This window comes from Ambystoma mexicanum, chromosome 3p (genome assembly GCF_040938575.1).
Source record: "Ambystoma mexicanum isolate Mex_15411 chromosome 3p, UKY_AmexF1_1, whole genome shotgun sequence".
Lineage (NCBI taxonomy): Eukaryota > Metazoa > Chordata > Amphibia > Caudata > Ambystomatidae > Ambystoma > Ambystoma mexicanum.
Genome location: NC_090925.1, coordinates 665,818,019 through 665,842,973, shown reverse-complemented (window position 1 = coordinate 665,842,973; position 24,955 = coordinate 665,818,019). Strand labels below are relative to the sequence as shown.

The 24,955-nt window shown below is 43.0% G+C and overlaps 1 protein-coding gene across 1 annotated transcript in view; it reads right to left on the bottom strand.

Annotated features, from left to right (window-relative positions):
- Positions 1 to 24,514, bottom strand: part of LOC138579584 (keratin, type I cytoskeletal 9-like) — a 117,121-nt gene extending 92,607 nt beyond the window's left edge. Inside the window, exons 1-8 of the mRNA XM_069649855.1 lie at positions 24,408 to 24,514; positions 21,981 to 22,067; positions 17,406 to 17,446; positions 16,302 to 16,367; positions 15,326 to 15,391; positions 10,502 to 10,555; positions 3,785 to 3,826; positions 1,102 to 1,176 (exon numbers count right to left, since the gene is read on the bottom strand). Of these exons, the coding sequence (XP_069505956.1) occupies positions 1,102 to 1,176; positions 3,785 to 3,826; positions 10,502 to 10,555; positions 15,326 to 15,391; positions 16,302 to 16,367; positions 17,406 to 17,446; positions 21,981 to 22,067; positions 24,408 to 24,459 (483 nt within the window). The 5' untranslated portion in view covers positions 24,460 to 24,514. The remainder of the gene's footprint in view (positions 1 to 1,101; positions 1,177 to 3,784; positions 3,827 to 10,501; positions 10,556 to 15,325; positions 15,392 to 16,301; positions 16,368 to 17,405; positions 17,447 to 21,980; positions 22,068 to 24,407) is intronic.
- Positions 24,515 to 24,955: the final 441 nt, after the last annotated feature.

Below are 24,955 nucleotides of genomic sequence, written 5' to 3'. Positions count from 1 at the left end.
CTTCCACAAACAACCTGAAAACAGCCCCTCATACTGCCTTACAAACACTATATTTCTTTCAACGACGATGAATTAGCCCTATCTATAATAATCCTAACCAGGGTAGTCTGGGATGCCCCAGCTGTGCAACAACTAGTTGTGGCACCGTTTATTGGATATTTATAAATCAAGTCATGGACTTCTGCTTGCTAAGCTCCTGAGACATTGGCAGAAGCTGAAGCTTCAAGTAACACATCTCTTGTAAAATCACAAGACTTTGTCTGCCTCGCTTTGATGTTGGATTGGAGACAATTTATTGATAGTGCCCGCTCCAGAATCAATGTTTGCCGGGAACATGTGGCATCCCATTAAGGTACTGAGCTGAGAGCTGAGATGGCTTGAGCAAGACAATTTCAGGGAGAAAGCTTCAAAATGATGAAAGTTTTATGTGGGATTGATCGCAGGACATTTCCTAGTTCTCTTTATTTGTATAAGCAGGTATTTGAGAGCCTATCAACTTCAATGGGGAAGACCCACGCTAAGCAGGTGGCCTCTGTGACAGTGACAGCAGACTTGCATTAGATACATACTGCATTCTCGCACATGCTTCAAGAGATTAGTCCACATTTCAAAACTTGCTTAAGGCAGTTGACCTGGATGTGCAGGTGGGTTGCACTGTGACAGGCTATTTTCATTTTATTATTTGGGGGTTAATCTAACATCTTCAGTTGAATTAAATTTGGTACTTTTGTATTTTGGGGACGTAGTTGTACCCACTAGAGGTATTGTACCATACAACCACAAGATGTAAGAGTACATTTACTTATGTCACTGTTTCTGCATTACCAGATAAACTGGAAGCCAGTGGTTTCAAACATTGCCTTTCATGTCGTCTGTCAAGAAATTAAACCCCAATATGGAGTGGAAATAGCCCTTCTTTATTTATGAAATTATCTGTCCTTTTAACTTGTGCACCAGTGGTGATATTTCACAGCCAAACTTTAACAGCAGCTACACGTTGCGAGTCTTGGATATTGGATGAAATATTTGTGTTTATAACTATCGATACTTTGATTTCATTATAGTGAAATATAATTTTAAAATCAAAAACAAATGGCTTACCAATCCTGCTCCCAGACCAGCAAAGAGTCCATCACAGGTATGTTCAACATGTGCAATATCTCCATATAGTCCATTCTAAATGAAGCATTAGGAAAAATACAATCAGAAATAAACTTTCAAAGAGGACATTGGCAAAGTATGCCATAATATTATTACACAGGTCCCCAAACATGCGTTGGAAACATATTGAACATTAAACACTACATACTTAACATATATATGAACTGAATTTAGCCATAACAACCTTTAACACAGTTTATTCCACTAAAATAGCAATGCGAAAAATACCTTTTCCTAGAATTGCTTTTTTTAAATGAAAAGGTTTTAGAAATGTCACTAAATTCATCAAAGGTCTTCATATGTGACCATAGCAGTTGCTTCATAATAAAAGAGAACATGGGGAACCTGTCACAACGATCCTGGTTATACAGGTATCATGCATACAACGAAAATAATAAGGATTGAGTTTAGTTTACTGCAACATCCTTTGTAATGCTGATGTTCTTAGCTGAAATCCACAATAAGGATGGATTGAATGCCACTGCAAAATGCAATTAGAACCTATTAAACTTATGTGTCAAGCCATTCCTTTTTTATGGATAAAGATCATTCCTCTAGGTTTCGGTCTCTACACTGGTTCACTTCACTTCATCTATGTGCCAAACGTGACCCTGACATTGTGGTAATTGGTTCACATTTTGAGAGACCTGATCATCATTAATACTGCAGGAGGAATGTAACTAATTAATTTGGCATTGTACTGCAACAGAAAACTTATGGTGGGTTTAAGAGAACTTAAAAAAATGAGCTTCCAACTGAAAAGTAGAATAAACTATATGAGCCAAGACAGATATGTTGCAGTGCCACCAAGCAGCAATCACTGGATGTTAACCTTAAGTTCAAAGCCACAGGGGCAAAGCATTGTGGGTATGCAGATTAGCTCAAATACAAGCACTTATCTGCAGAGAAATGTCTTTGTATTACTGGGTAGTGACATTTCATACATAGCTTCTTCATCCCAAGACAGACTGTTCTTGAGGCTGAATACACCTGCATTCCAGATGTACCCTTATTAGGGATAATCAGTGCAGTATAATCTGACTGTGTTGTGGTTGTGTCAGTGGAGAATGTAAACAAACAGCAGAACATTGTGGTGGGTTTATATCCCAGAACAGAGTTCCTTAATATAATGGACAAAACAGCATGACCATATGGACAAAGTTGTGGATGTGTGTGCAAGCATGTTGTGATAAAGCAATCATATCCCTAGCATGAAAAGCCACCTAATATGAGGTTACAGATCATGTTGAAGTCCTATCAACTGAGGAAGAATGTATTCATACCTTGCATAAGGTGTCCCTATGATGTTTCAGAAGAGGGAGCACATTGAATAAAAGGACATTTATATACACATTGATTTATGTGAAATATCTTGTACTGACGAAGGATGGTATTATTTATAGGTGAGAGCCATGATATGCCAGCTCCCAAGAAGTCAAACTCTGTCCACTTTGTTTTTATGGCTGTGTTTTTTGCAATAGGTACAGCAATGTGTTTGGCTGAGGGTTTCACAATGGCCCTCATTCCGAGGTTGGTGCTAGTCATGGCGCTATTAGCCCCCATTTGAAAGCCATTCCCCATTCCCATTTGAGCCCCCATAGGGCTCAATGGGAAGGCGTCATTAATGGTACTGTAAACTGCAGTACTGTTATTGACGCCGGCATCCCTTTGCGGGTCGTGTCCATAACGGCTGGTAAAACCAGGCGTTAAGGGAAGGACCCGCAAAGGGACCTCGGAATAGGGCGCAAAGGGATTACTGGCACTGGTGTCATTACCGGTGCCCGGTATCCCTTTGCGCCCAGGTCGTAATGACCCCCAATATATAGATAGGTCATTCGAATGTGTGACATAATATTTAGGAGGAAGTGGGTTTTTACTTAACCTCCTTGTGAACGTTGATGTTATGCTGTAATATCGAGTCACATCCCTCACATGTTATTTGTATTTTGATGTAAATATATTGTTAACAGCGGGTGCTACACTTACTAACACCACACTTTATTTGATGGCATTTCTATTCATGCTGTACTTTAAATAAAATAATAATTTCCTTTAATTAAAGATGTGTGACAGTTGTGAGTGAAATCATTGGGGAAGTGTCATTCTCACTGACGAAGGATTGATTTCACGTAGGAATGAATTATATACTAATTGAATTATTTAATGATATACAGTTAATCCTTGCTGTGGATGTATCATCCAACAAAAATAAAAGTGCATGAGAAATTGCAGTACAAATAAAACTAGATCAGTTGCTTGTCATGGACGAATTGATAGGGTACTGTGTAAGACTTGTTTCACTGTCCTATGTATATAGGGGCATGCTATGTTAATGCTGATATTGATATGAGCTTGCAACTTGCCAGAATGCTTGATTGAGTTTGGAACTAAATGGCAAAGGTATACAGCATGGTGAACCAAAAGATACCTCAAAAATCTTCATGCATTTGTGAAATTGGAATGTTAATATGTGAGGTATTCACAATACCAGTGCAGGAAACCTCACTTCTTAATTTGATATGAATCACACAGTTCTCTTGTGCACTTTGAGAAGCTATCAGAAACTTTACACCATTGTACGTTCATCACATCATGTGCCAATGCAGCATAGGGTCATGCTTACCTGCTGAATGTTTAGCAGTGCCAAATATGAATCATGGGACTCCTACAAAAACATTAAAAATGATGAGCAGTTAATTATTAAGGATACATTTTGAAAGTTAGAATAATTCTTGTGATAGTCCTACCAAATCAGTGTGGAACAGTGTTAAGATCTACTTTCAGAACCAGGGCTGCTGGAGGGTTCTGATTGGTCACCATAGTCAGTGAACATAATTATTGACACTTATGTGTAGCCAAACCAAATCAATGTAACATAGACGGAGCCTTAAAGCAGACTTAAAGAGATATAGGAGTGGTGTAACAGTATAGTTAACCACACATAGAGTGCACACATTCCTCAAGCAACAACGGGGTACACAAATTTACCAATTCCTAAGACCTTCAATCTCTAAGCAGTTCAAATAAAAGTCAAGCAGTTACAACTAAAACACACTATAAACACATATATGCACTCAAAGTAATACAGGCAAGTGATTTGCTGGCTGGATCGACAAAGACGAGGATACCATGTATTTTTTATTGTTTTTAGAAGGACATGACAAAGGCCACATTTCATTAAAAACAATATCAGGTCTTGCATGGATGCCATGCACCTGTTTAAGAATCATAACAATGACAAAGTTATGTATGATGTTTCCATTTTGTAATATCGGCTTTTTGAAGAAGTCTAGACATCTGATGTTTGTTATGTCTAATTTGATCATTTGTGATGTTTATGGGTGTGTTGTTCATGAATTTGTTAATGGGTATTTTCCAAATAACAAATGTAACTACCTACCAAAGTTCTGTTACCCACATTTTACAAACAAAGACAGTAAAATCAGATCTCATAAATAACGCAGGAAAAACAGTTATACAGTTAGTGAGAAAACAGTGCATTTGAAACTGAAACCAAATACCTGTCTTATAATTGTACATCCCCTACTGTTCTTGCAGTTATTCCATACCAAGTAAATAGGCATAGTGGCTCAACAAAGAAAATGTCTGAGGTTAACACCTGTGTTGTTTGCTAGACGTCGTACAGAGTCTCACTAGAACAATCTTTGGCAAAACCAACAGTTGGACGCACTTCCATTATAAAGCACTTTGGGAGTTTCAAAGTTAAGTAGAACATTGTTAGGGATACTCTACCAATCCCACCCCCCTAGAGGCTTCCTTTGGGGGAATTCAGGTCAGAACTCCACCAATCACAATTAAGTACGGGTGAATTAGTGAGTGGACCTTCTCTCCAGACAATCCTTATGGAGGAAGTGTGCTGAAAACAAATAAGTTCAGTTGCACCCTTTACTCCTATTTTCTTAGTGACCAACCCTATGTTACTCAGTGTCACTGGGTACAGTTGCTTCTGTCATTAGTCATGTCAATGGAGGTCTAGGGGTTACAGGAGCAGTTGCTGAATTGGACACAAAGATTACTTTGTGCTCTAGTCGAAGGGTACATATAGTCTTCCAGCAGGATGGCCGATGTACCAGGGCACATCATCCACAGCTGGTCCCATGATGAAAGGAGACCTCCAGGACAAAGTAGAGATGTGTTGCAGCAACGATTGCCCCAATCAGTGTATGTCTGGATTTTGTCCACATGTCAAACACCTGCAGAGTCTCAAACTCCAACTCATGATGGTGACAGATGAACTGAAAATGCCTTTTGCAAAGTTAGACAGCACACTGGATAGTCTTGGGATGCTTCTGGGTGTATGCCCTTTGTTCGGGGGAATGGAATAGATGGTTCCACCAGCATAAGTGTCAAATCACTCACAAGAGTCTTCTTGTATCATTGCAAGGGAGACAGAGCATCGATGGGGATTTGCTTTAGCAATTCTGCTCATCCTCAACATAGTCTTCTGAGTCGTCATCTTGGTGAATCTGTTCTTCCGGGTCTTGGCTACAATTGGCAATGTGAGAGCAGGACTCTCCCCTTATGCCAAATTCGTATTTGGGCTTTATCCATCCCACCAATGGAAAGAATCTGCAACATTCAAATTGACAAGGGCTGTCCAATCATGGACAGCCTATTGCCCCAGATCTGCCCAGTAAAAGAGAATCCCCACCTGGAATGTAGATTCGGACAAGACGTCCTCAGCCCCCATATCAGGCCAAGTCACATGCATCCCCACTTTGCTTGGGATTCTAATCTAAGTGCCGCAAACGTGCATCCTTTACATGGCCCTTCCTGGCCTGAGAAGGTAGGAAAAAAAGACAAAGAACAAGATGGCCAAAGGACATGGCAAAAACCACATGGCACAGCGCGTTTTAGTAAATAGTACACACAATGGCTTTATGAAGTAACATGTACACATGAGTGCACTGGCACATCAAAAAGATAGCAAACATGCTATTACAGAATAATAACAGGAGGTGCAAAATAAACCTGCAGCACATTGCTCTAAGATAGTGCATGCTACAGTAAAACAATACAGGCATCTTGCAAAGGAGACATTCCCCAAGCACTAGTAACCTTAGGGGCTCACCAGTGCCCCAAGAATAAATAAGTCGAGCAAGATGGGTAAAGAAAAAAACTTAACTTCCCTGCAGAAGTCAACACAGGCCTCACGTCATATCACACAGATGGGCGATGCATTCATTGATGTCAATCGAGGGAATGTTGCACAAATACAAATCTTTCCTATCAGAAGGGAAAGAGTAAATCACCAAGAATGGCAATTGATTGAGTGTTTCCTTCTTACCAAGTCCTGGTCTTATACCTAGTAAAGCTGAAAAGGTTAAGAACTTCTTTCAATGATTAAAGGATAAATAGCTAGTTGGGCAAGGGTAGGAATTCTTATTGTTAGAATTTGGAACATTTTCCAGGCATTGCAAAACAGATTACTGCAGGTTTTTCTTATCTGGTTGATGAATCAGCCATGTTGCACACTTTGTTGAAACAATGCATGCTCTGTGAATAATGTGACATCATACTTTTAAGCACCAGGGTGAAATGGTGTTAGGAATGGTGGTGAAAATTAATGGATAGGTATGAAAATTGCAAGTTGACTCAAATGAATAATCCTCTGTGTTTCAGGTGGAGAAGGCAGTGCTTAATTTTTGAGGGGGCTTGCCATTATTTCTGATCTCCGATTAATTCTGATGTGGTGTTGTGCCAGCTTCATTATTTTAACTGTCAGTCTGTCAAGCTAATATACAAATCAATAGCACTGTGCACCGGCCAGAGTCTTTTGTATCCTCAGCTGTCTCATTGTTATACAGGACTCTGAAGACCCAGGTAGGCAAGGTGGGGCTATTTATCAATTTTCATGGACAACATTTAGTTGGAAGGTGACAGTGCTGTGCACTGATGCTGGCCATGTCTGTACACTACTCAACTCAGCCTGTACGGTATTGCAGCAAATGCTCTACTGTAATAAGCAGTGAGGTGAGTTGACAGCAGCAGAAACAATCATAAGCCAGAGTCCCCAACAAAGGGGCAAGGTCTGTTAAAAGGCCAATATCAAAGAGGGAATGCCTGTCATGAGTGTCAAACTATACAGGAAGGTCCTTCTGCAGTGTTTGACAGGCAAGCTCATCAGTTCAGTAATCATGTTGCCTGCATGTGTCTATCAATTTATCAATGGAGATAATAATTTGTGTTTGTTTGTTCTGTGAATAGTTAGTTAACATCTTCTGCTTGCAGCACCGATAGGATCAGTCAAAATGTTAACAGTGATATATTTTAAATAAATACTTAAACATGTTGTTTATTTTTCAAAACACAACTGATAAGATATGTCAATTGGTATCGCAAATCACAAATTGCATCCATCATCCTCAATGAACCAATTACAGTTGAGACTTTAACCCCAAATATGTTAAACATGTACGGAGCAGCCATGGGTAGTGTCAACAGTTGGTTGGTAGCTGTCTTTCCCAATGGATCAGAACCATGCCCGAAAATATTTGGGCCCTGACACTTATTTTCTTTCAAATTAAGCAGTTAGAGGAGGCTGCTGAAAGTGAATTGCAATCCACATTTAAAGGAAGATTGACATGCAGTAATGTCCATGAAACTGTACATAAACTCCTAGAAGTAATGAAGGTAAGAGAAGGAAGTCTGATTGAAAATCACCTGACATTGAAGAAGACCTTGCACAGCTCTACAATCTAGAAATGCAGAAAGGAAGTAGCACCAATGCATTAAAGAGAACAATTGTGAAGAAGCATGGGAGAAGAACGAAACAGATACCAAAGTGGGGAACAGAGGAGGATGTGTTGGCTGCATCCTCACAATCCCCAGTGAGACTTAGAACAAGCACAGAAGGGTGTTTGTACAACTATGCTGAGGTTCGAGGGATGGAACTTTTCACAGAAGAGTAAAGCATTACACATGAGAAACAGGAAAGACTAGAAAAACAATTCTATAAAATGGAGTCCAGGTGGAGGGATTTTGTTATATGGACCATACTAATTATAAAGAGTCTTCCATTATCTGCCACATGTCAAAGTGTGAAACTGAAGGTGGATGTAGTTTCTAGTTGAAGCCAATTTGTGAAAGAATGCTGCTAACATGTCCAGGATCCTGGACGGAAAGTACTAACATCTACTATGTTTGCAACACAATCTTGTTGGAAATTGGTTGGGCTGTTTCCACCTGAAAATGTTCTACACTCAGGATACTCCCTTTGCTGTAATCCATTACTGTGAGCCCGAGTCAAGATTATAGATAATGAAAGTGTTACCTTTTTTGGGGCCTCATCATGGAAATTGTTGAAGAAAAGGATATCTTATGGAAATGTTGTGTCCCTTCAAAATATTGCATCCACAGCAAGTTATCCACTGACTGGTTACTAATTTGCTGTCCATTTTAGAAGTTGTCTCTAGGGTAACCCATGACCTAGCAATGCAGGTGGCTCCTCTGTCATCATCCGTCCTGAAGTGTGACATGTATGCAATGTTTATGTACGATCCCCTTGTAGGCAATAGGAGGTATTGCACCATAAGTACTGTCCATTTGTCTCTACTACAATAGAGGTAGTTAGAAAGAGTTTTCTCATGAAAGTACACACAGGTGTCTTCACCCTACTATGAATATGACTCTGGTTAGCTGAATGGCACGCATGCCAACCCAAAGAGTGCTGGGCATACAAATAGCGCATACAAATAGATTATAGGGGATGAGGGTCACAAGGCGATACCACAATATAGCATCTTAAGACCTCTGTTTAACTTTTAATTTATATTTCCTTTTTTGATTGTACTTGAATTATGCATAATTGAAATCTATTATAAAACCCCTCCAGCATGGGTGTGTGCACAAAAACACACACACACACACACACCACATTAGTTTAGGTGCACATAGTTTCTTTCTCATTGGGCCTCATTGTATTTCATTTAATGATATTCCCTCTCTCTACTTCTCTCTATATATATCCCACTCTCTCCCTCTTTCCCTCCCTCGCTCACTCTCTTGCTCCCTATCTTTCGTTCTCTCTTTCAATCTCACTCTTTCTTCTCTCACTCTCACTAAGCATATGCGTTCGAACTTTCTTTTGTTGAGCCCCATCTCTGAGTGCTGTCTGCAACAATGAATGAGAGACAGACTGTTGGTAAATAATGAATGCCTGTCAGCTAAAGCAATGTTGGAATGTTTTTTCAGTGTTGTGGATTAATGCCTTGTGTGGCGTGGTGGTTGTGAGCAGAGCTGCTATGAATGTGGTGGCCTTTGAGTGCCTCCTGTCTTTGAAATAGCTATACGGCTATAACAGGAACTTAATATAATTAACCTTTTGACTGTTTCTATCCGATCTCCTGCATCCTCCATAAAGCATCAAACGCGTGATACAACACTGGCTACTGAGATGGGGTAAAACAAGTAACAAATAGAAAACCGCCGGGTACCTGTGCCACCAAGGTGAGTGGTGCTGAATTTGAAAATGTTACCCTTGTCGTGACAGCTACTTAAAGGTGTTTACACTGTGGCTGTGTCATGAAACTGGTGAAATAACGTCCCTGCACTATTCTATATTGATGCCTCTGTCATCTGCTTCAAGTAGAAGGACCTTAGCTGTGAAATATAACACTGGCATGATAACACAGGTCCTTGCACCTTGGTCATAAGGATCTTCGACTCTGTTGCCTTTACTGTATACATGTGTGATGTCCTTGGCTAAATTGCTCCTCTTATAATGAGAGTCGATCACTTACAGGTTGTGTGAGTGGGTGGATGAATGTTAGACTTTATGGATGTGTTGTGTGCGAGAAGAAGTGTTGTGCCAGCCTGCTTGCCCTGATAGCTACAGCGAATGAACTATCACGTGCTGGTGAATGAGGAATTCCTGTCACCTCAGAGAATGATGGATTGCTGCGTGGAGGCTTTGAGTGTTCTGTGTTTGGGTGTCAGTTGGGGGCTTAGCTGGCATGACTGAGGTGGTTGGTTGGTGTCCACCGACTTAAATGTGCTCATAATGCTATAACATAAACATGAGCTAATATACCCTTTGACTACATCTCCCCGCCTCCCGAATCAGCCATGGTGCAGCAAACCTGTAATACAACATTGTTCATCTGTCTTTATTCCTTATTTAAACCTTTGACCACTAGGTTTCAAATACTGGACTATCCCTCAAGCTAAAAGTAGTGTTAGCAGGTGATCTAGTAGTACCTACACCTGATTTCAACATATCCAGACAACCATTCTCTACTTCAGCATCATGGCTCGCACATGTTTGACAGTTGGGTAACGTTGTGAAACTCTTGACTTGAAAATACCAATTCAAACTTACCCTGGTCTGGAAGAGTTCTGCTGGAGTGAAACCACAGCTGCTGGCATATGTTTGCTGAAGGTCAATGGAAACACATGGATTATAGTAAACACATATTAGAGGTATCAGTAGCACAATGCAATACAAGTTATCAGTGACATGTCTCTGTCTCATGCATATTCTGTGCCATAGGGATATGTGATGAATCCACTGGAGGCATCACAGATTCCCCGGAGGTGGTCTCCTCCCACATGGCCAGGGGACGGCAGCCTCTGGCTGATCCCGACTCTCGGGGCGGCTATTTGAGCGAGGATCACATGGGAGGAGGCAACCACCAGGGACAGTCATGGCTTCATTGGATGAGATGCGCTATGCCCCACTTTCCCATGAGGGAGACCCCCTGTTGCCCAAAACCTTAATGGCCTATTGTCATGTCAGTTCTCCTTTAAGTAGACCTGATGTTCCATGTGACACCTTTGGGAATGATCATCCAACTAAAATACATCAGAAACCATCAATGGACTTCAATTTCCATAACCACCCAAGTACTGAGTTGAAGATGATGAAGGGACTGACACAGAGCAGCACACGTATTGAGTGTACTAGTTGTTGGAGAAAGACACCTTTATGTGGGAACTTTACAAATGTGAACCAAAAGGAAAAAAGCATTTCAGGATAAGACGCGACTGAATAAGTGAAGGCCAAAAGAGGCGAGAGGCGTGCTTAGGTGCATGGAAGCTGGAGGCAACGTGTGGTGTGGCAGAACGAGAGAGCTTGCTGTAAGAGCTGGACAGAAGCATGGTGGAAGCGAGATGTGCCGTGGAGACACCAGGAAACGCAAGAGGATCCCTGGTTGTCCAGCATTCAAGAGAAGCATCATTATCCTTACCAGAGAAGCCAGTGTACAGGAGCAGATCCGTGACGAAGTCTGATGAGACGTCAGAGCTGCCCAGAGTAGGGAGCCTGGTGGTAAAGGTGCGGCACGTAAACGTGTGCAAGCTCAAAAACTGTACAGTGAACTAGTGAGTCTGCCAGAGCAGAATGGGTACACTGGGTTGTTTGGGCTCCACCCCAAAGAGAAATAGAAGGTTGTACAATTGCAGAAAGTTAAATGACAAGAAGGTTGTTTGTAAATCAAGAGAGCAGAAGATTTGGAAAATTGTGAAATTACAGAACGTTAAGAAACGGTTTGTCAAGTAAATATACAAAGCCAACAAGAAAAGTATATCCTACTTGATGAGGATATTGTGACTATACAGGAAGTCCTGGCAAGCATGCACCAGTCAGTTGTGCACACAAGAGAGGTCCTGGTAAGGGAGTAAACCAGGAAAATGTGAGTGCAATAGAAGTACTGGCAGGGGAATACACTTGGCAGTTGAAAGTGTATCCAGAGTCCTGGCACGGGTGTATACCAGGAAAATTGCAAATCTACACAGAGTGTCAAGCAGAAACAAGGGAGGAACTTTAACTTTTTCTTAAAGTGGAATTTACAAGGTTGAACAGTGTTTGTCTCACAGGATTGTTGTGGGCCACGAAAGACATAAATGAACTGTTAGTCCCTGAGATGTTCTGTGATGCAAATGAAGAATCCAGGAGAAGGGAATCACCCTCTGGAATTAAGGTATCTTCCATTTTGGAGAACATTTACATTGTACTTATTCTACTTTTGTTTAAGAACATTTTTTTGCAAGTATCAGGTTATAGACATTTCCCCTGTCACTTTATTGTTTTGCTTTAGTGTAAGAGTCAGGATAGACTGTTAGGGCACAAGGAGCCCTTTCCTATGAGGCTAAGGTGGTGAGGCTACTATTGGATAGTCTCCCTAGGGGTTGTAATGTGCGGGAGGACCTCATAGGGAGGGACTCCCCTCCTAGGGATATGGACGTCTACCTAGACAAACGCCTACACAAAACCAACACAACATCTGCAACCTACCGTCACTGTCACCTCTCTCCCCCACCATTGATAGCAGAACCATGTGCTAATGTAACCCCATGACTCTGACACGTATAAGAATTACTGAGATGAAGAAGAACATAAGAGGCATGTGGACAACCCAGGTGCAAAGTCACCAAGTAGTGAAACGAGATGGCTCACTAGAGGCATGAAGATTTCCAAAGAGACTGTTGAAGGTGGTGGTATCCTTTCACCCCGAGAAGCACTTGACCAGAGTCACCAAAACATAGCAGGTAACATAAATGGTGAGAAGACCAGTAGGGGTCTGGAAAGATGTCCGCCAAAAGCAGAATACTCAGGCGGTATTCTCCCTCTTTGCAGTGGTCCACCCAATACCACTGGCAAAACAAAGAATGTCGGAGGTCATTTTTCTTGATGCAGTGGCCAGGCATATAGCACTGCTGAAGGAGAGATTCAGAGAGAGTGTATCAGGAGTAATCTCCCTCGGTGCAGTGGTCAGCCATATACCAATGCTGAAGCAGAAATTCAGAAAGAGTGCAATGGGAATCATCTCCATCGGCCAAGTGGTCAGCCATAGAGCACTGCTGAAGCAGACATTCAGAGAGAGCGCATCGGGGGTCATCTCCCTCATCAGAGAGGTCAGCCATTTACCACTACTGAAGCAGACATTCAGAGAAAGCACATTGGGTGTCATCTCATTCATCAGAGAGGTCAGCCATATACCACTGTTGAAGCAGACCTTCAGAGAGAGCACATCCGGAACCATCTGCCTCATCGTAGAGGTCAGCCATATACCACTGCTGGAGCAGACATTCAGAGAGAGTGCCTCAGGAGTCATCTCCCTCATCGCAGACGTTAGCCATAAACCACAGCTGAAGCAGACATTCAGAGAGATTGCATCAGGAGTCATATCCCTCATCGTAGAGGTCAGCCATGTACCACTGCTGAAGCAGACATTCAGAGAGAGTGCATCAGGAGTCATCTCCCTCATCAGAGAGGTAAGCCATATACCACTGCTGAAGCAGACATTCAGAGAGAGCGCATCGGGGGTCATCTCCCTCATCAGAGAGGTCAGCCATATAACACTGCTAGCAGATCTTCAGAGAGAGCATGTCAGGGGCCATCTCCCTCCTTGTAGAGGTCAGCCATATACCACTGCTGAAGCAGACATTCAGAGAGAGTGCATCAGGAGTCATCTCCCTCGGTGCAGTGCTCAGCCATATACCATGCTTAAGCAGATCTTCAGAGAGTGTGCATCAGGAGTCATCTCCCTCATCGCAGAGGTCAGCCATATACTATGCTGAAGCAGAACTTCAGAGAGAGTGCATCAGGAGTCATTTCCCTCATAGCAGAGGTCAGCCATATACAACTGCTGAAGCAGACATTCAGAGAGAGCACATCAGGAGTCATCTCCCTCAGTGCAGTGCTCAGCCATATACCATGCTGAAGCAGATCTTCAGAGACTGTGCATCAGGAGTCATCTCCCTCATCGCAGAGGTCAGCCATATACCATGCTGAAGCAGAACTTCAGAGAGTGTGCATCAGGAGTCATCTCCCTCAGTGCAGTGCTAAGCCATATACCATGCTGAAGCAGATCTTCAGAGAGTGTTTCCACAGGAGTCATCTCCCTCATCGCAGAGGTCAACCATATACCATGCTGAAGCAGAACTTCACAGAGTGTGCATCAGTATTCATCTTCCTCGTCGTAGAGGTTAGCCGTATACAACTCTGAAGCAGACATACAGAGAGAGTGCATTGGGAGTCATCTCCCTCGGTGCAGTAGTGAGACATAAAACACTGCTGAAGCAGACCCTCAGAGAGAGAGCATCAGTAGTCAACTCCCTTGTCACAGAGGTCAGCCATATACCACTGCTGAAGCAGACATTCAGAGAGAGTGCAACAGGAGTCAAGTTTCTCATCACCGTGGACCAAGCATTACCACTGCTCAGGAAACTTGGAGAATGGCATAGAAAGCTACAAGGGATAGTAGTTGTACAGCTTGGAGAGGGTCATACACAGATAGAAGGGATAGTTGTTATACAGCCTGGAGACGGGCGTACAAAGATACAAGGGATAGTTGTTGAATAGAAGGCTGTGGGCTTTCCTACCTCCTGGAAGGAGTTGAAGGAACTAATACGAGGGTTCTATAAAAGGCCAGAAAAAGTACCTTGGAGAACTTTGAGAAAGAAACCAGGTCAAGTTAGTCATTCCCCTGGCCCTGTCTTGAAGGGACACTGAAGGAGATGCTATTACAAAAGAAGGAAGCTGAACACCAGGAGAAGAGTTTCATTCTCCAGGTGAAGGAACTTTCCTTTGGTTATACCCTTTTTAGTTTAAGTGTTAGGGTTATAATGCTAGGTTTCTGACAGAGGACAGGGAACATGTTATTTTGGAGGGAAATTAATGACATACCCCCATGTTTTCCTACAGTGAGTCATGAAATACCCCTCTTAGAAATAGGGACATATAGGCTTGGTTTGATAACAATAAAAGGGTACAACCCCCAACATGACACCACCTTGTCATTCTCCTCCTTCTACACCCTCACAATGGCTGCAAAACATATATGTTAAAGGTACTTCTACACTGCACAAGTATGGTATTTATGTAACAGGGACCCCAACATTCTCCCCCAGTTTAACAGAAGAAATACCATGAGCATCAGTGCAAGAATGTTTATGTATCACTGACATCACTGTTTCCCCTTTCCCTGCCCATCCCCATCAGACTCTATTGAATGATCCGGGCAAGATGGCTAATGACCTTCATGGATCAGTTGCCACATTAGCCCCAAAACATAGATGTCTCCCACTGTGCAAATGTAATAGTTGGTTTGGCATACAGAGAAACCTGAACACTGAGCAAATAAAAATGATAATGTAAAAAGATCAGCGCATATGAGTACTATATTAATATTCTCATAATTACCACAAATCGGATTGTGTTGTCCACAATATATCTGTACAGTCCTGCCTTCCTCTCTGGGGGTCCATTCTGGAACAAACAGGACACAGTATGTTAGTTTAGTGATGAAAACAAACGACACAGGCCTGTTTGAGAAGGGTACAGGAGGGGCAAGTGCAGCGCCTCCCCTCACCCTTGTACGAGCTTGTCCTCAGACCCCCGCCCCAGGAGGCATCACTTGAGGGTAAGAAGCAACGAGTGGTTGTTAGCGCCTTCTGCATGATTTCACTTCCATGATGATGGCCCAGGCAGAATTTGTCCGTTCTGCTCATGTCTATACACCATGATTTTACTATCATTTAATAACTCACTCACATCATTGCCACTTCTTCTCTCATCAGGAAGGAAGTGTGTGTGTTAATGTAGATGGCCTCCCGTCTCACTCCTCTCTAGGTGAGGTGACATATCACTTATTCACGCATTCTCACACTCATTACCTTTCTCATGAAATAACTAGGTCTGTGTCTCACACGTTCAGGAGAGCTCACTGACATACAGGCTTCTGGGGCTTGTTATTCACCACAGTATGTCACAAGTATGTCCCTTACACTTTCACACGTTTGATCAACTCAATAAGGTGGTATAAAATGTTCCCAATGTTTAATTGGACATCCCCAGCAAGGCATGTGTGATCTTAAACCCGTAGTGCATGGAGTGTGGAATGAGAATCCAAATCCTTCATTGCAGAGTTCCTGGCACACTTCAGATGAGGCAGAACCATATAACAGATCCCGACATGTCTACTTCAGGGAAATCCATGCTGATCTATTGTTATTGTTTCATCAATGACTGGCAAACGTGTTTTGGGGAAGCAATCAGGTTGACCCAAGAGTACTGAAGCATTAGCCAATCACACGGGGCTACTGCACATTATAGGGACACATTGCGTTTCTCCTAAGGTCAGTGGCAGTCGCAATGAACCAATTGCATTGACTCTTACCCGAACTGCATTGTAGAGGCAGACACACCCTTGGTAAAGAAATGAGAACATCTCAGCTTCATATTTCTGAAAAAGATTTAGAACAAATCAGTGCTTTCCTTGTAAAATCTACCTGAAAGTATGAGTGTTATTAACTAAATATCTGGCCATCGAATTTCATCACAGTCGAGGCTTCACAAGATATGCTCCAGCCACCATTGTTCACTAGAAAAGGCCCAGTGTGGAGGTTTTAGGCTACATCTCAGAGGCCAACCAGTAATGGCGCTGTTAGAAAGAATCAATGTAGTTGAAGTAATGTGAAAAAAAGCAAAAATACTGCTCTACACATTTTCCAGATGAACGGGGATCTCAGCACACTAATGTTACTACGGCCACCCATCATACATTTATACTATAATTATAATTGTTCTTTGATAGCGTGCTTAAAACCATTGGTTTCTAAGCACAGGATCGAACCTGTGTTACACTGCGTTGCCTTCACCCTCTACCCTAAACAATGATAGTGCCCTCAAAGCAAACAGATTGACTTAATGTGGAGACTTGGAAAGTTCACTCATAAAACATACCAGAGGTATTTGTGGTTGGAACTGAACAGGTTAGCAATCTCCAAAGAAATCACCTGCAGCCATAATAAGGATAACAGCGACTACTCTATTGACCATACACAGTGAACTGGGATCCCCACCCAGGAAGTGCACCCAAATGAACTAGAGTGGGAAAGTGGTCACTGATTTAACCTCTAAAACTGTGTTACAGACAGACTTTGAAGGCGTATGTTAAACTGTGCCCTCTAAATTCTGCCTCCATGAAAAGTCACCAAAATATCTAATGTGAAAAAACATCACTTTGCTGAGAATTGTATCCCCCGTTTTCCAGTTATGCAACCTTTAAACAAATGTCACTACAAGAATTCTGTGCTAGGTTCTTAGAACCCTTATGCGGCCTAGTAATCCAACAAATGGACATCAACCTACTACAGTAGGACGTGTCTATGCTTCCTTGTAGACCTAGAGCAACACACTCCCAGTCCCCGACCATATGAGCTTCTCTCCCATTAAACTATGTGCGCGTGTACACTTAGCTGACGACTCCTCTCATACTTACGGAATATTGAACCTGTTGGACTTCAGTACCCGAAAAACCACCTGCAGAAAAATAAAACATTAAACATACATGAGCCTTGTAATGAGAGTAAATTAGGGATATAATCGTATTTCCTCTCTCCATGAGTGACACTCATGTCCTTTGAAAAGGGGCACTCTTGGCTGGTACAAGCTATTATTATCTTTCTCACTTTCTCTGTTTGATCTTATTGTGGCTGATTATTTATTTGGCTTGTCTATCTAAGCCTCTTTAAGAACTGCTGCACGGAGAGCAGATCAATGTGATCGTTGCGAAAATAAAATACGGAATGCAAACATTTCGTTTTCTTGTTCTTTTTGTGTGCAGTTATATGCAGGGGAGACCCCTGAAGCCCCCACCTATACTCCCCTTGCCTAATTAATTGCCCTAACCCACATCCCACATATAAGTGTGTCGAAATCCCAAATAAATCCATTCTGCATTTTTGCATTCAGTATTTTTGAGGCGCAGTAAACGTGTGATACCCATAGAGCTGGAGCGGGGAACTCAAGACATATATGTATAACGTCACTGAGCTATAGAAACACACTCAGAGGATATGACTCAAAGTTTGGTTACATGAGCATGGGGGTGAGTTGACATAAGAGGGCAGAAGAGGAGGGAAATAGTATTTGTGCCCCCACAAAATTGAATCTGTAGGGTCGTGAGTGGCAGTGTTGCTCCATTGTGCCCCCACCACTTTCTTGTTCCTTGTGTTGCTCCTTTGTGTTGCCCGTGTTGCTCCCTTGTGCCCACTTCCCCCTCTTGTCCCCTGTGTTGCTCCTTTGTGCCCCCACCCCTATTGTCCCCCGTGTTGCTTCATTGTGCCCCCACATTTTGTCCCTCATGTTGCTCCATTGTGCTCCCACCCCCTCTCGTCCCCTGCGTTGCTCTGTTGTGTCCCCACCCTCTCTTGCCCCTGTCTTGCTCCATTGGGGGGCCACACCCCTATTGTCCCCTGTGCTGCTCTGTTTACCCCCACCCCTCTCTTGTCCCCCGTGTTGCCCAATTGTGCCCCCCACCCCTCTCTTGTCCCCCACGTTGCTCCATTGTGCCCCCAAACTTCCTCTTGTCTCCTGTGTTGCTCTGTTGTGCCCCCTTTCCCCTTTTGTCCCCTGTGTTCTCCTTTGTTCACCCACACCCCCTCTTGTCCCCTGTTTGCTCTATTGTGCCCCCATTCCCCCTCTTGTCCCCTGTGATATTCCGTTGTTCCCCCTTCTCGCATACAGGTGTTGCCTGTTTTACTTGATTCTTCTGCCCTTCTTCCCTTCCCCCCCTTCAACACTCTCCTACCCCCCCTTCATCTTACCTCTGCAGGAGTCTGCCCTGATACATCAGGTTGCACCATCATCGTCTTGTGGCAAATGCTTTGATTTGACTTTCACAGTGCGTCACCCTTTCTCAACACTCATGCTGATCTTCCACTGCATCTTGTACTCATGGTGGCCCTGAATCATGCTGTACCCATCTTCCTCTTGAATCCTGGCTTGCATTTGCTGTTCTCTCGCAACATTATGTGTCACTACTGACTTCTGAAATTGTATTCGGCCTCCCCTCTTGCTTCTCCACTCTTTTTCACTGCTTACTCTCTGTTCTTTCCCTCTCTCCCTTTCCCTAACTCCTCCCCTCCTCCTCTTGCTTTCTTCTATGCACTTACTCTATCCGAATTGTCCTTGGACCTAGTATGATAGCAATCCTGTTTGTCTCCTCCCCCTACCCATTTACTTGTTCCCCCCCTCCATCCCTATCTGAAATGTTGAAAAACAGGTGATATAACTTTAAATATTTTCCTTAACCCAATGGGTTGCCATTGTGCAGAGTGCTATTTTATCTATTTTATCGTTAGCTTTATCAACCAAGGTCAGACAGCTCTCAAGGATAAAGAACAACTAATGAATTATCGCTCTTACTAGGGCTTATCTGAAAAGACGTATTCTCCTCTCAAAGGGAAGGGGTGTTTTAATGCCTTTCTACAACCCACCATCAAATTAAAGATGTTTATTACAACCAAGAAAAATACTCAAAATGTAAATACATCAGACAGCACGCCACTGAGGATTTCTATTGAGGGTGAAATGTGTACGTGTTTTTTTGTGTCCCAGGCATCTGTCTGCTTTGGTTTGATGACATACATTAGCAGCTGCAATACAAGACAGAGGCAATGTTCTGGAGTAAACACGCACGCCTTTCAGATCATTTGCATACCTGCAATGCATTGCACAGCGCTTCGGAATTGGACGAGGACCTGCAGGGATGGCTACTGGGTGGTGATTTGGCAAGTGTGGCTGTGTCTTTTTAACTGAAATTGCCTATTTTACCCCCACAACTTTTCATGTTGTGCCTTTTCATGCATTTTTAAACCCACCTTTTATGGGGATTACTAAATATATCCCCCGACCCCTCAGCCACTAAAGCAGAGTGCATTTAGAACACTCAGAACAAGGGAGTGAGAATACAAGATTGATAGAACGTACTCATTGCAAATACCAACAAAAAGAAAGTCAGGCTGTACCACAGTAAGGGGTCGAAATGAGAGTGGAATACTTATGTGGTGGTCTGCATTAGCAAGAGCTGCCTGTCTTTGTTTGGTAAGGCTGTACAATAAAGTATCTGACATATAATACAAAGACTATTTTCTCAGATAGAAATGTATGTCTTTTGGCTCATTTGGATATTAATTTGGCTCTAAACTGGAGGTGAACATCCAGGAATGGCTACAGGCTAATGTTGTTGAAGCCTTGTTTTCTTTATTTGAATCAGTATGTCATCCTTATTTAATACACACTATCCACAAAGGAACAGATTCACAGGGACAGTGTGCATCGAAGGAAGTTGCATATGCAAAGTACTAGGATGCAATCACCACAATGGATGTTGCAATTTGCAACTACCATTCCACATCACAAGTTGAGGGTACATGTGCGATAAATGGACTCAAATTCTCTACTTTTTTAAAGAGGGGACAGCCTCCCGAGACTCTAAATATGGAAGAACACTCTCCCAGAGAGGCAGATGTGGTTGGAGCAGAGGTAATCACATGTAGGAACTGAATTCTTGTGGCTTAATCTGCTCAAACCCAACATGCTCTAAACAAGCACCTGCTTGCTGGGCAATCACTCAATTCCACCAAATCTCAGTACATGTCCAGTGACGTAAGCTCCACCCCACTACACTAGAGGATGCCAAGCTCTTTGGCTTCTTCTATGTCTCATTCTTCAACCCTCCAGCCCACAACCTCAGAAGATACAAAGCTCTCAACCACCCTGTCTTCTCTCACAAATGTACTGTTGTGACAGACTGGCCCATAATGTTATTAGTTGAATTTTCCAAAAAGCAAATTACCCTAACAAGCTGATATGTTTTGTAAAATGTCGACCACATCTTGCACTGCCTGAAATGTATCGGACTCTCAGCAGCCCCCATTGACACAGAAGGCGATGCTCCTGTTGGTAAGTGTCTGATTTCAAACTGTCTTCTCTGATACTACTTTCACCACTATCATCTATACTCTTTCTAGCAGATGCCCCCCATCCCCACCCCCCTCCCCCCAAGGGGATCTGAAGAGTGTTCCCAACGTGAAGTTCCTCTGAGTTGTGCTAGGTGGAGGCATGACACTCTGCCTGAAAAAATGACACATTCAGTGCAAGTGGTATGCTCTACCTGTTATGAACTCAAGTGTCTCCTTAGACACTCCTCTCCGGTGCAACAACATGTGCTCTGTAGTTATTTTGCCAAGAAATGTTTAATTCTATTCCCTTTTGCAATCTGCACTCCAGATTTGTCTCTCTGAGTTGTTACATTGTTTTAAAATGTGAGGACAAAATATTCTGCTCAAGACAAACAGCAAGGAGTGGTTTGGCAGGATCCGAATAGCTATTTTTCAGCCGTAATTTGGTTTACTACTTACTCGAAGCTGCAGTTCTGTGGACCCCTATCAGAAATACATTGTTCAGTAGTTCTGAACTGGAGATGAGATTCCAGGGATATATATGAGCACCACACAAAGTGGGTAATAATAAGCAGCGCTCAGATACCTGAGGGTTCGTAGCGCTATATAAATGTCAAATTATTATTATTATTATTATTATTATTATTATTATTATTATTATTATTATTATAAACACACACAAACCCTATTTTTTTCTATTGTGTGTATTTTCTTTCCTATGTATACTTTCTGAAGTATTTCTCTTATAGTAAATGCTCGTCAGACTTCAAATTAAAGGCATGTTCACACAAAACCAATACTTCACAACACTTGGCATAATTGTGCCCCCTTTGAAAGTATACATCATGAAGGGCATGTGCCTGGTGCCCCAAATCACCTGTTCGTCCCTCACCCGCCTTCCCCGCCTCCTCTAAGCCACACTGCTCATCAAAACCCCGCAGCCAGGACATGTATGCATTCCACCTGTGCACCGTAGATAGTTTCAGGAAAGGGTGTTTTTACAGTACATTGTGCACCATGTTGGGTCTGGCAGGATGTGGGAAAGCGTGTGTTCCAGAATGTAAAGTGACGTTGATTCATGAAGCCATTGGGAGATGCAAGGTGTGTACCTGAGCCGCCGCCTCCGCCTCCTTGGTAGTAGGTGTACTTCATGGTCTGCAGATGTCTTTTAGGTCTGATGTTGGGGGCCCCAGCACCTGTGCGGAACATTTAGACAGGTCATTATGAAGCGCATGTTAGCGGCGCATAAATGCATTACATTATCGTGACACAGCGGGTTTTCTCATGCACACTTTCTAGGAATATCACTCACGCTCCTTTTACATGATCAGCACGTGTTTTGGACGCCCCAGACCTTTCAAAAAAGGTTGCACAGGCACATCTCTGGCTTCCAAAGGAACCTCAAGATTTCGACTTTGTCTGGTACGGTCCATGGGTACTTCACAGAGCAAAATCAATGAGGTTCATTTTGATGACTCACCAGGATGAACCCAAGCACGTTTAATACACGTCGGGCGCTCTCCAGTATCCTGATATCGTTAGTGAAGGACCGAGCTGGATCTAGGGACTGATATAAGGAAGCGGCTCTCAATGGACTTTGTGGCTAGTGGTAATTATCATGGTTTTTCTGCATTCTCTATTAAGCAATAAATAATTACGTCATGTTTTTAAAACAGTCATAAAATCTATGCTTATTCAAAAGGCACCCCACCAAAAGGTCTACAAAGTGTAAGGAAAACACAATCTATGGGCATGTGTGCATACATGAACATCCCACATTCTCCCAGGATTATATCAGAAGATTGTCTGGCAGCAACCCTCTGTCTGGGATAATTGGAAACAAATGGTTTGTGTGTTCTTTATAATTCCCACTGTTTCCAAAACCATCAGAAGAAGTAGTGGCTGTCCTTTTGTGTACTTCTTGGGCGGTGGTTGAGATTCCCTCTGGGATGACTCTCCCCTCGGCCCCAAGGAAAACACTTTTAGTTTTTGACACTTCCCATCCAATCCATCAATGACCTTTCAACATAATCTGTCCTTGAACAGGCCATGTAAAACTGCCATAATGGTGATTTTGGTGAATGGGCACTTTGCCACTGACAAATGCATTGTCTTCACCATCTCTTCCCCCAAATGACACAGCAGAGCTTCCAGGCTACCACAATGTGTGATATTTGTAGTGAAGGTGGATGAGTCTGAGCATGTCCAATTGTAGGATATGAGCTTGGAGGATGGTGACTGTTCTGTGGGTGGTTGAGCTTGGAAGATGGTGACTGTTCTGTGAGTGGCTGAGCTTGGAGGATGGTGACTGTTCTGTGGGTGGTTGAGCTTGGAGGATGGTGACTGTTCTGAGGGTGGTTGAGCTTGGAGGATTGTGACTGTTCTGAGGGTGGTTGAACTTGGAAGATGGTGACTGTTCTGTGAGTGGCTGAGCTTGGAGGATGGTGACTGTTCTGTGGGTGGTTGAGCTTGGAGGATGGTGACTGTTCTGTGGGTGGTTGAGCTTGGTGGATGGTGACTGTTCTGTGGGTGGTTGAGATTGGAGGATGGTGACTGGTCTGTGGGTGGTTGAGCTTGGAGGATGGTGACTGTTCTGTGGGTGGTTGAGCTTGGAGGATGGTGACTGTTCTGTGGGTGGTTGAGCTTGGAAGATGGTGACAGTTCTGTGAGTGGCTGAGCTTGGAGGATGGTGACTGTTCTGTGGGTGGGTGAGCTTGGAGGATGGTGACTGTTCTGTCGGTGGTTGGCTCTGTTTTAAAAATGGTGCCGTATGTAGGGACGTGATTCCATCACTTGGTGCTGGTTCATAGTGAAAGCTATTGGTATGAAAAGGGCTAGCAGCAACATGTTTATGAACACACCAGCACGTTAGTGATGTGCCATGATGACGCCTTTTTGTACGTTTCCGGCATTGAGATTTGCTGAAAGCTGAACATTCTGTCTTTCTGTTTGTCACAATTGGTTTCCTCCACTTGCAATTAAATTGAAAGTACCCCAGATGTTCCACTCTTTACAGAACTTTATTGGTCCTGCTCTACCTCTTTAATTAATTGTGGGCCTGTTTGTGTCACTTTAATTATTGTTATTACTTGCAATGGTCTCGACCTGGCGTTTAATAGACACGATGTGTTGGCTTTGCCAATGCCTGTTTAAAGATTATCAGCGTTTTAACAAAATCGTAAAGATGGAGTAATTGCCATCACAGACAATTTGTTTCAAGATCTCATAAAAAAATTGCCATTGGACCCTGATGACAGACCTTTTGATTTCTAATGGCAACTACAGGTTGAAACGTTAACTAAAAATGACTGGCCTCAGGAACACACAAACAGTTACCATAATTGAAAAAAGGCTAATGGTACACGTACTTTAAAAAAAAAAAAAATCTATAGCCAGGCTTATCAAAGCACAGGTATTGCAGAACATTCTATGGCCTTGGCCCCCCTTAGTTAACCCTAAATGACTCCCCCGTGAGCAGCGTATATGCATCCTCAGCAGAGCGGCCCAGCACATAAAGGAACCTGCAATCTACTGACCTGGAGAGCAGCAGACTGCGACCAGCACGAGGGCGATGATGGGGAGCATCATGGCGTAGAGAGATACTAATCGATCCTGAGCCCAAGAGTGTGGTTGCTACCGGTGAAGCTCTGTGATCATCTGGCCTGCATTTATTCTGGAGCGAGATGCCCACAGCCCATGCCCACCATGACGTGGCAGACCAGGTGGCATTGGCAGACCTTTTAGGCAAACATCCAGTATTTGAAATTCATGAATACATATCGCATCACTGTCATGAGGGAAAAGCAAACGTCTGACACCTGACTCTAAACATGAACACGGAAAGTCAACATTCCTCAGGATCTCAGTCTTGAGAATACGCTTTCCCACCTGCCACGATTTGCCATGAACGCCCCAGCCCCATACTCACTGCTTTTTAAGGCGCAAAAAAGATGTATTTGCAACATTATATTTATTTATCATCATCCCTCTAAGGGAGCTGAGAATGTTACTAATGGAAGTCGCCCAATCAAGGATCAACGAAGCACAGTCTGAACCAAGGCCAGCTCAAGGCACGATCGAGCGG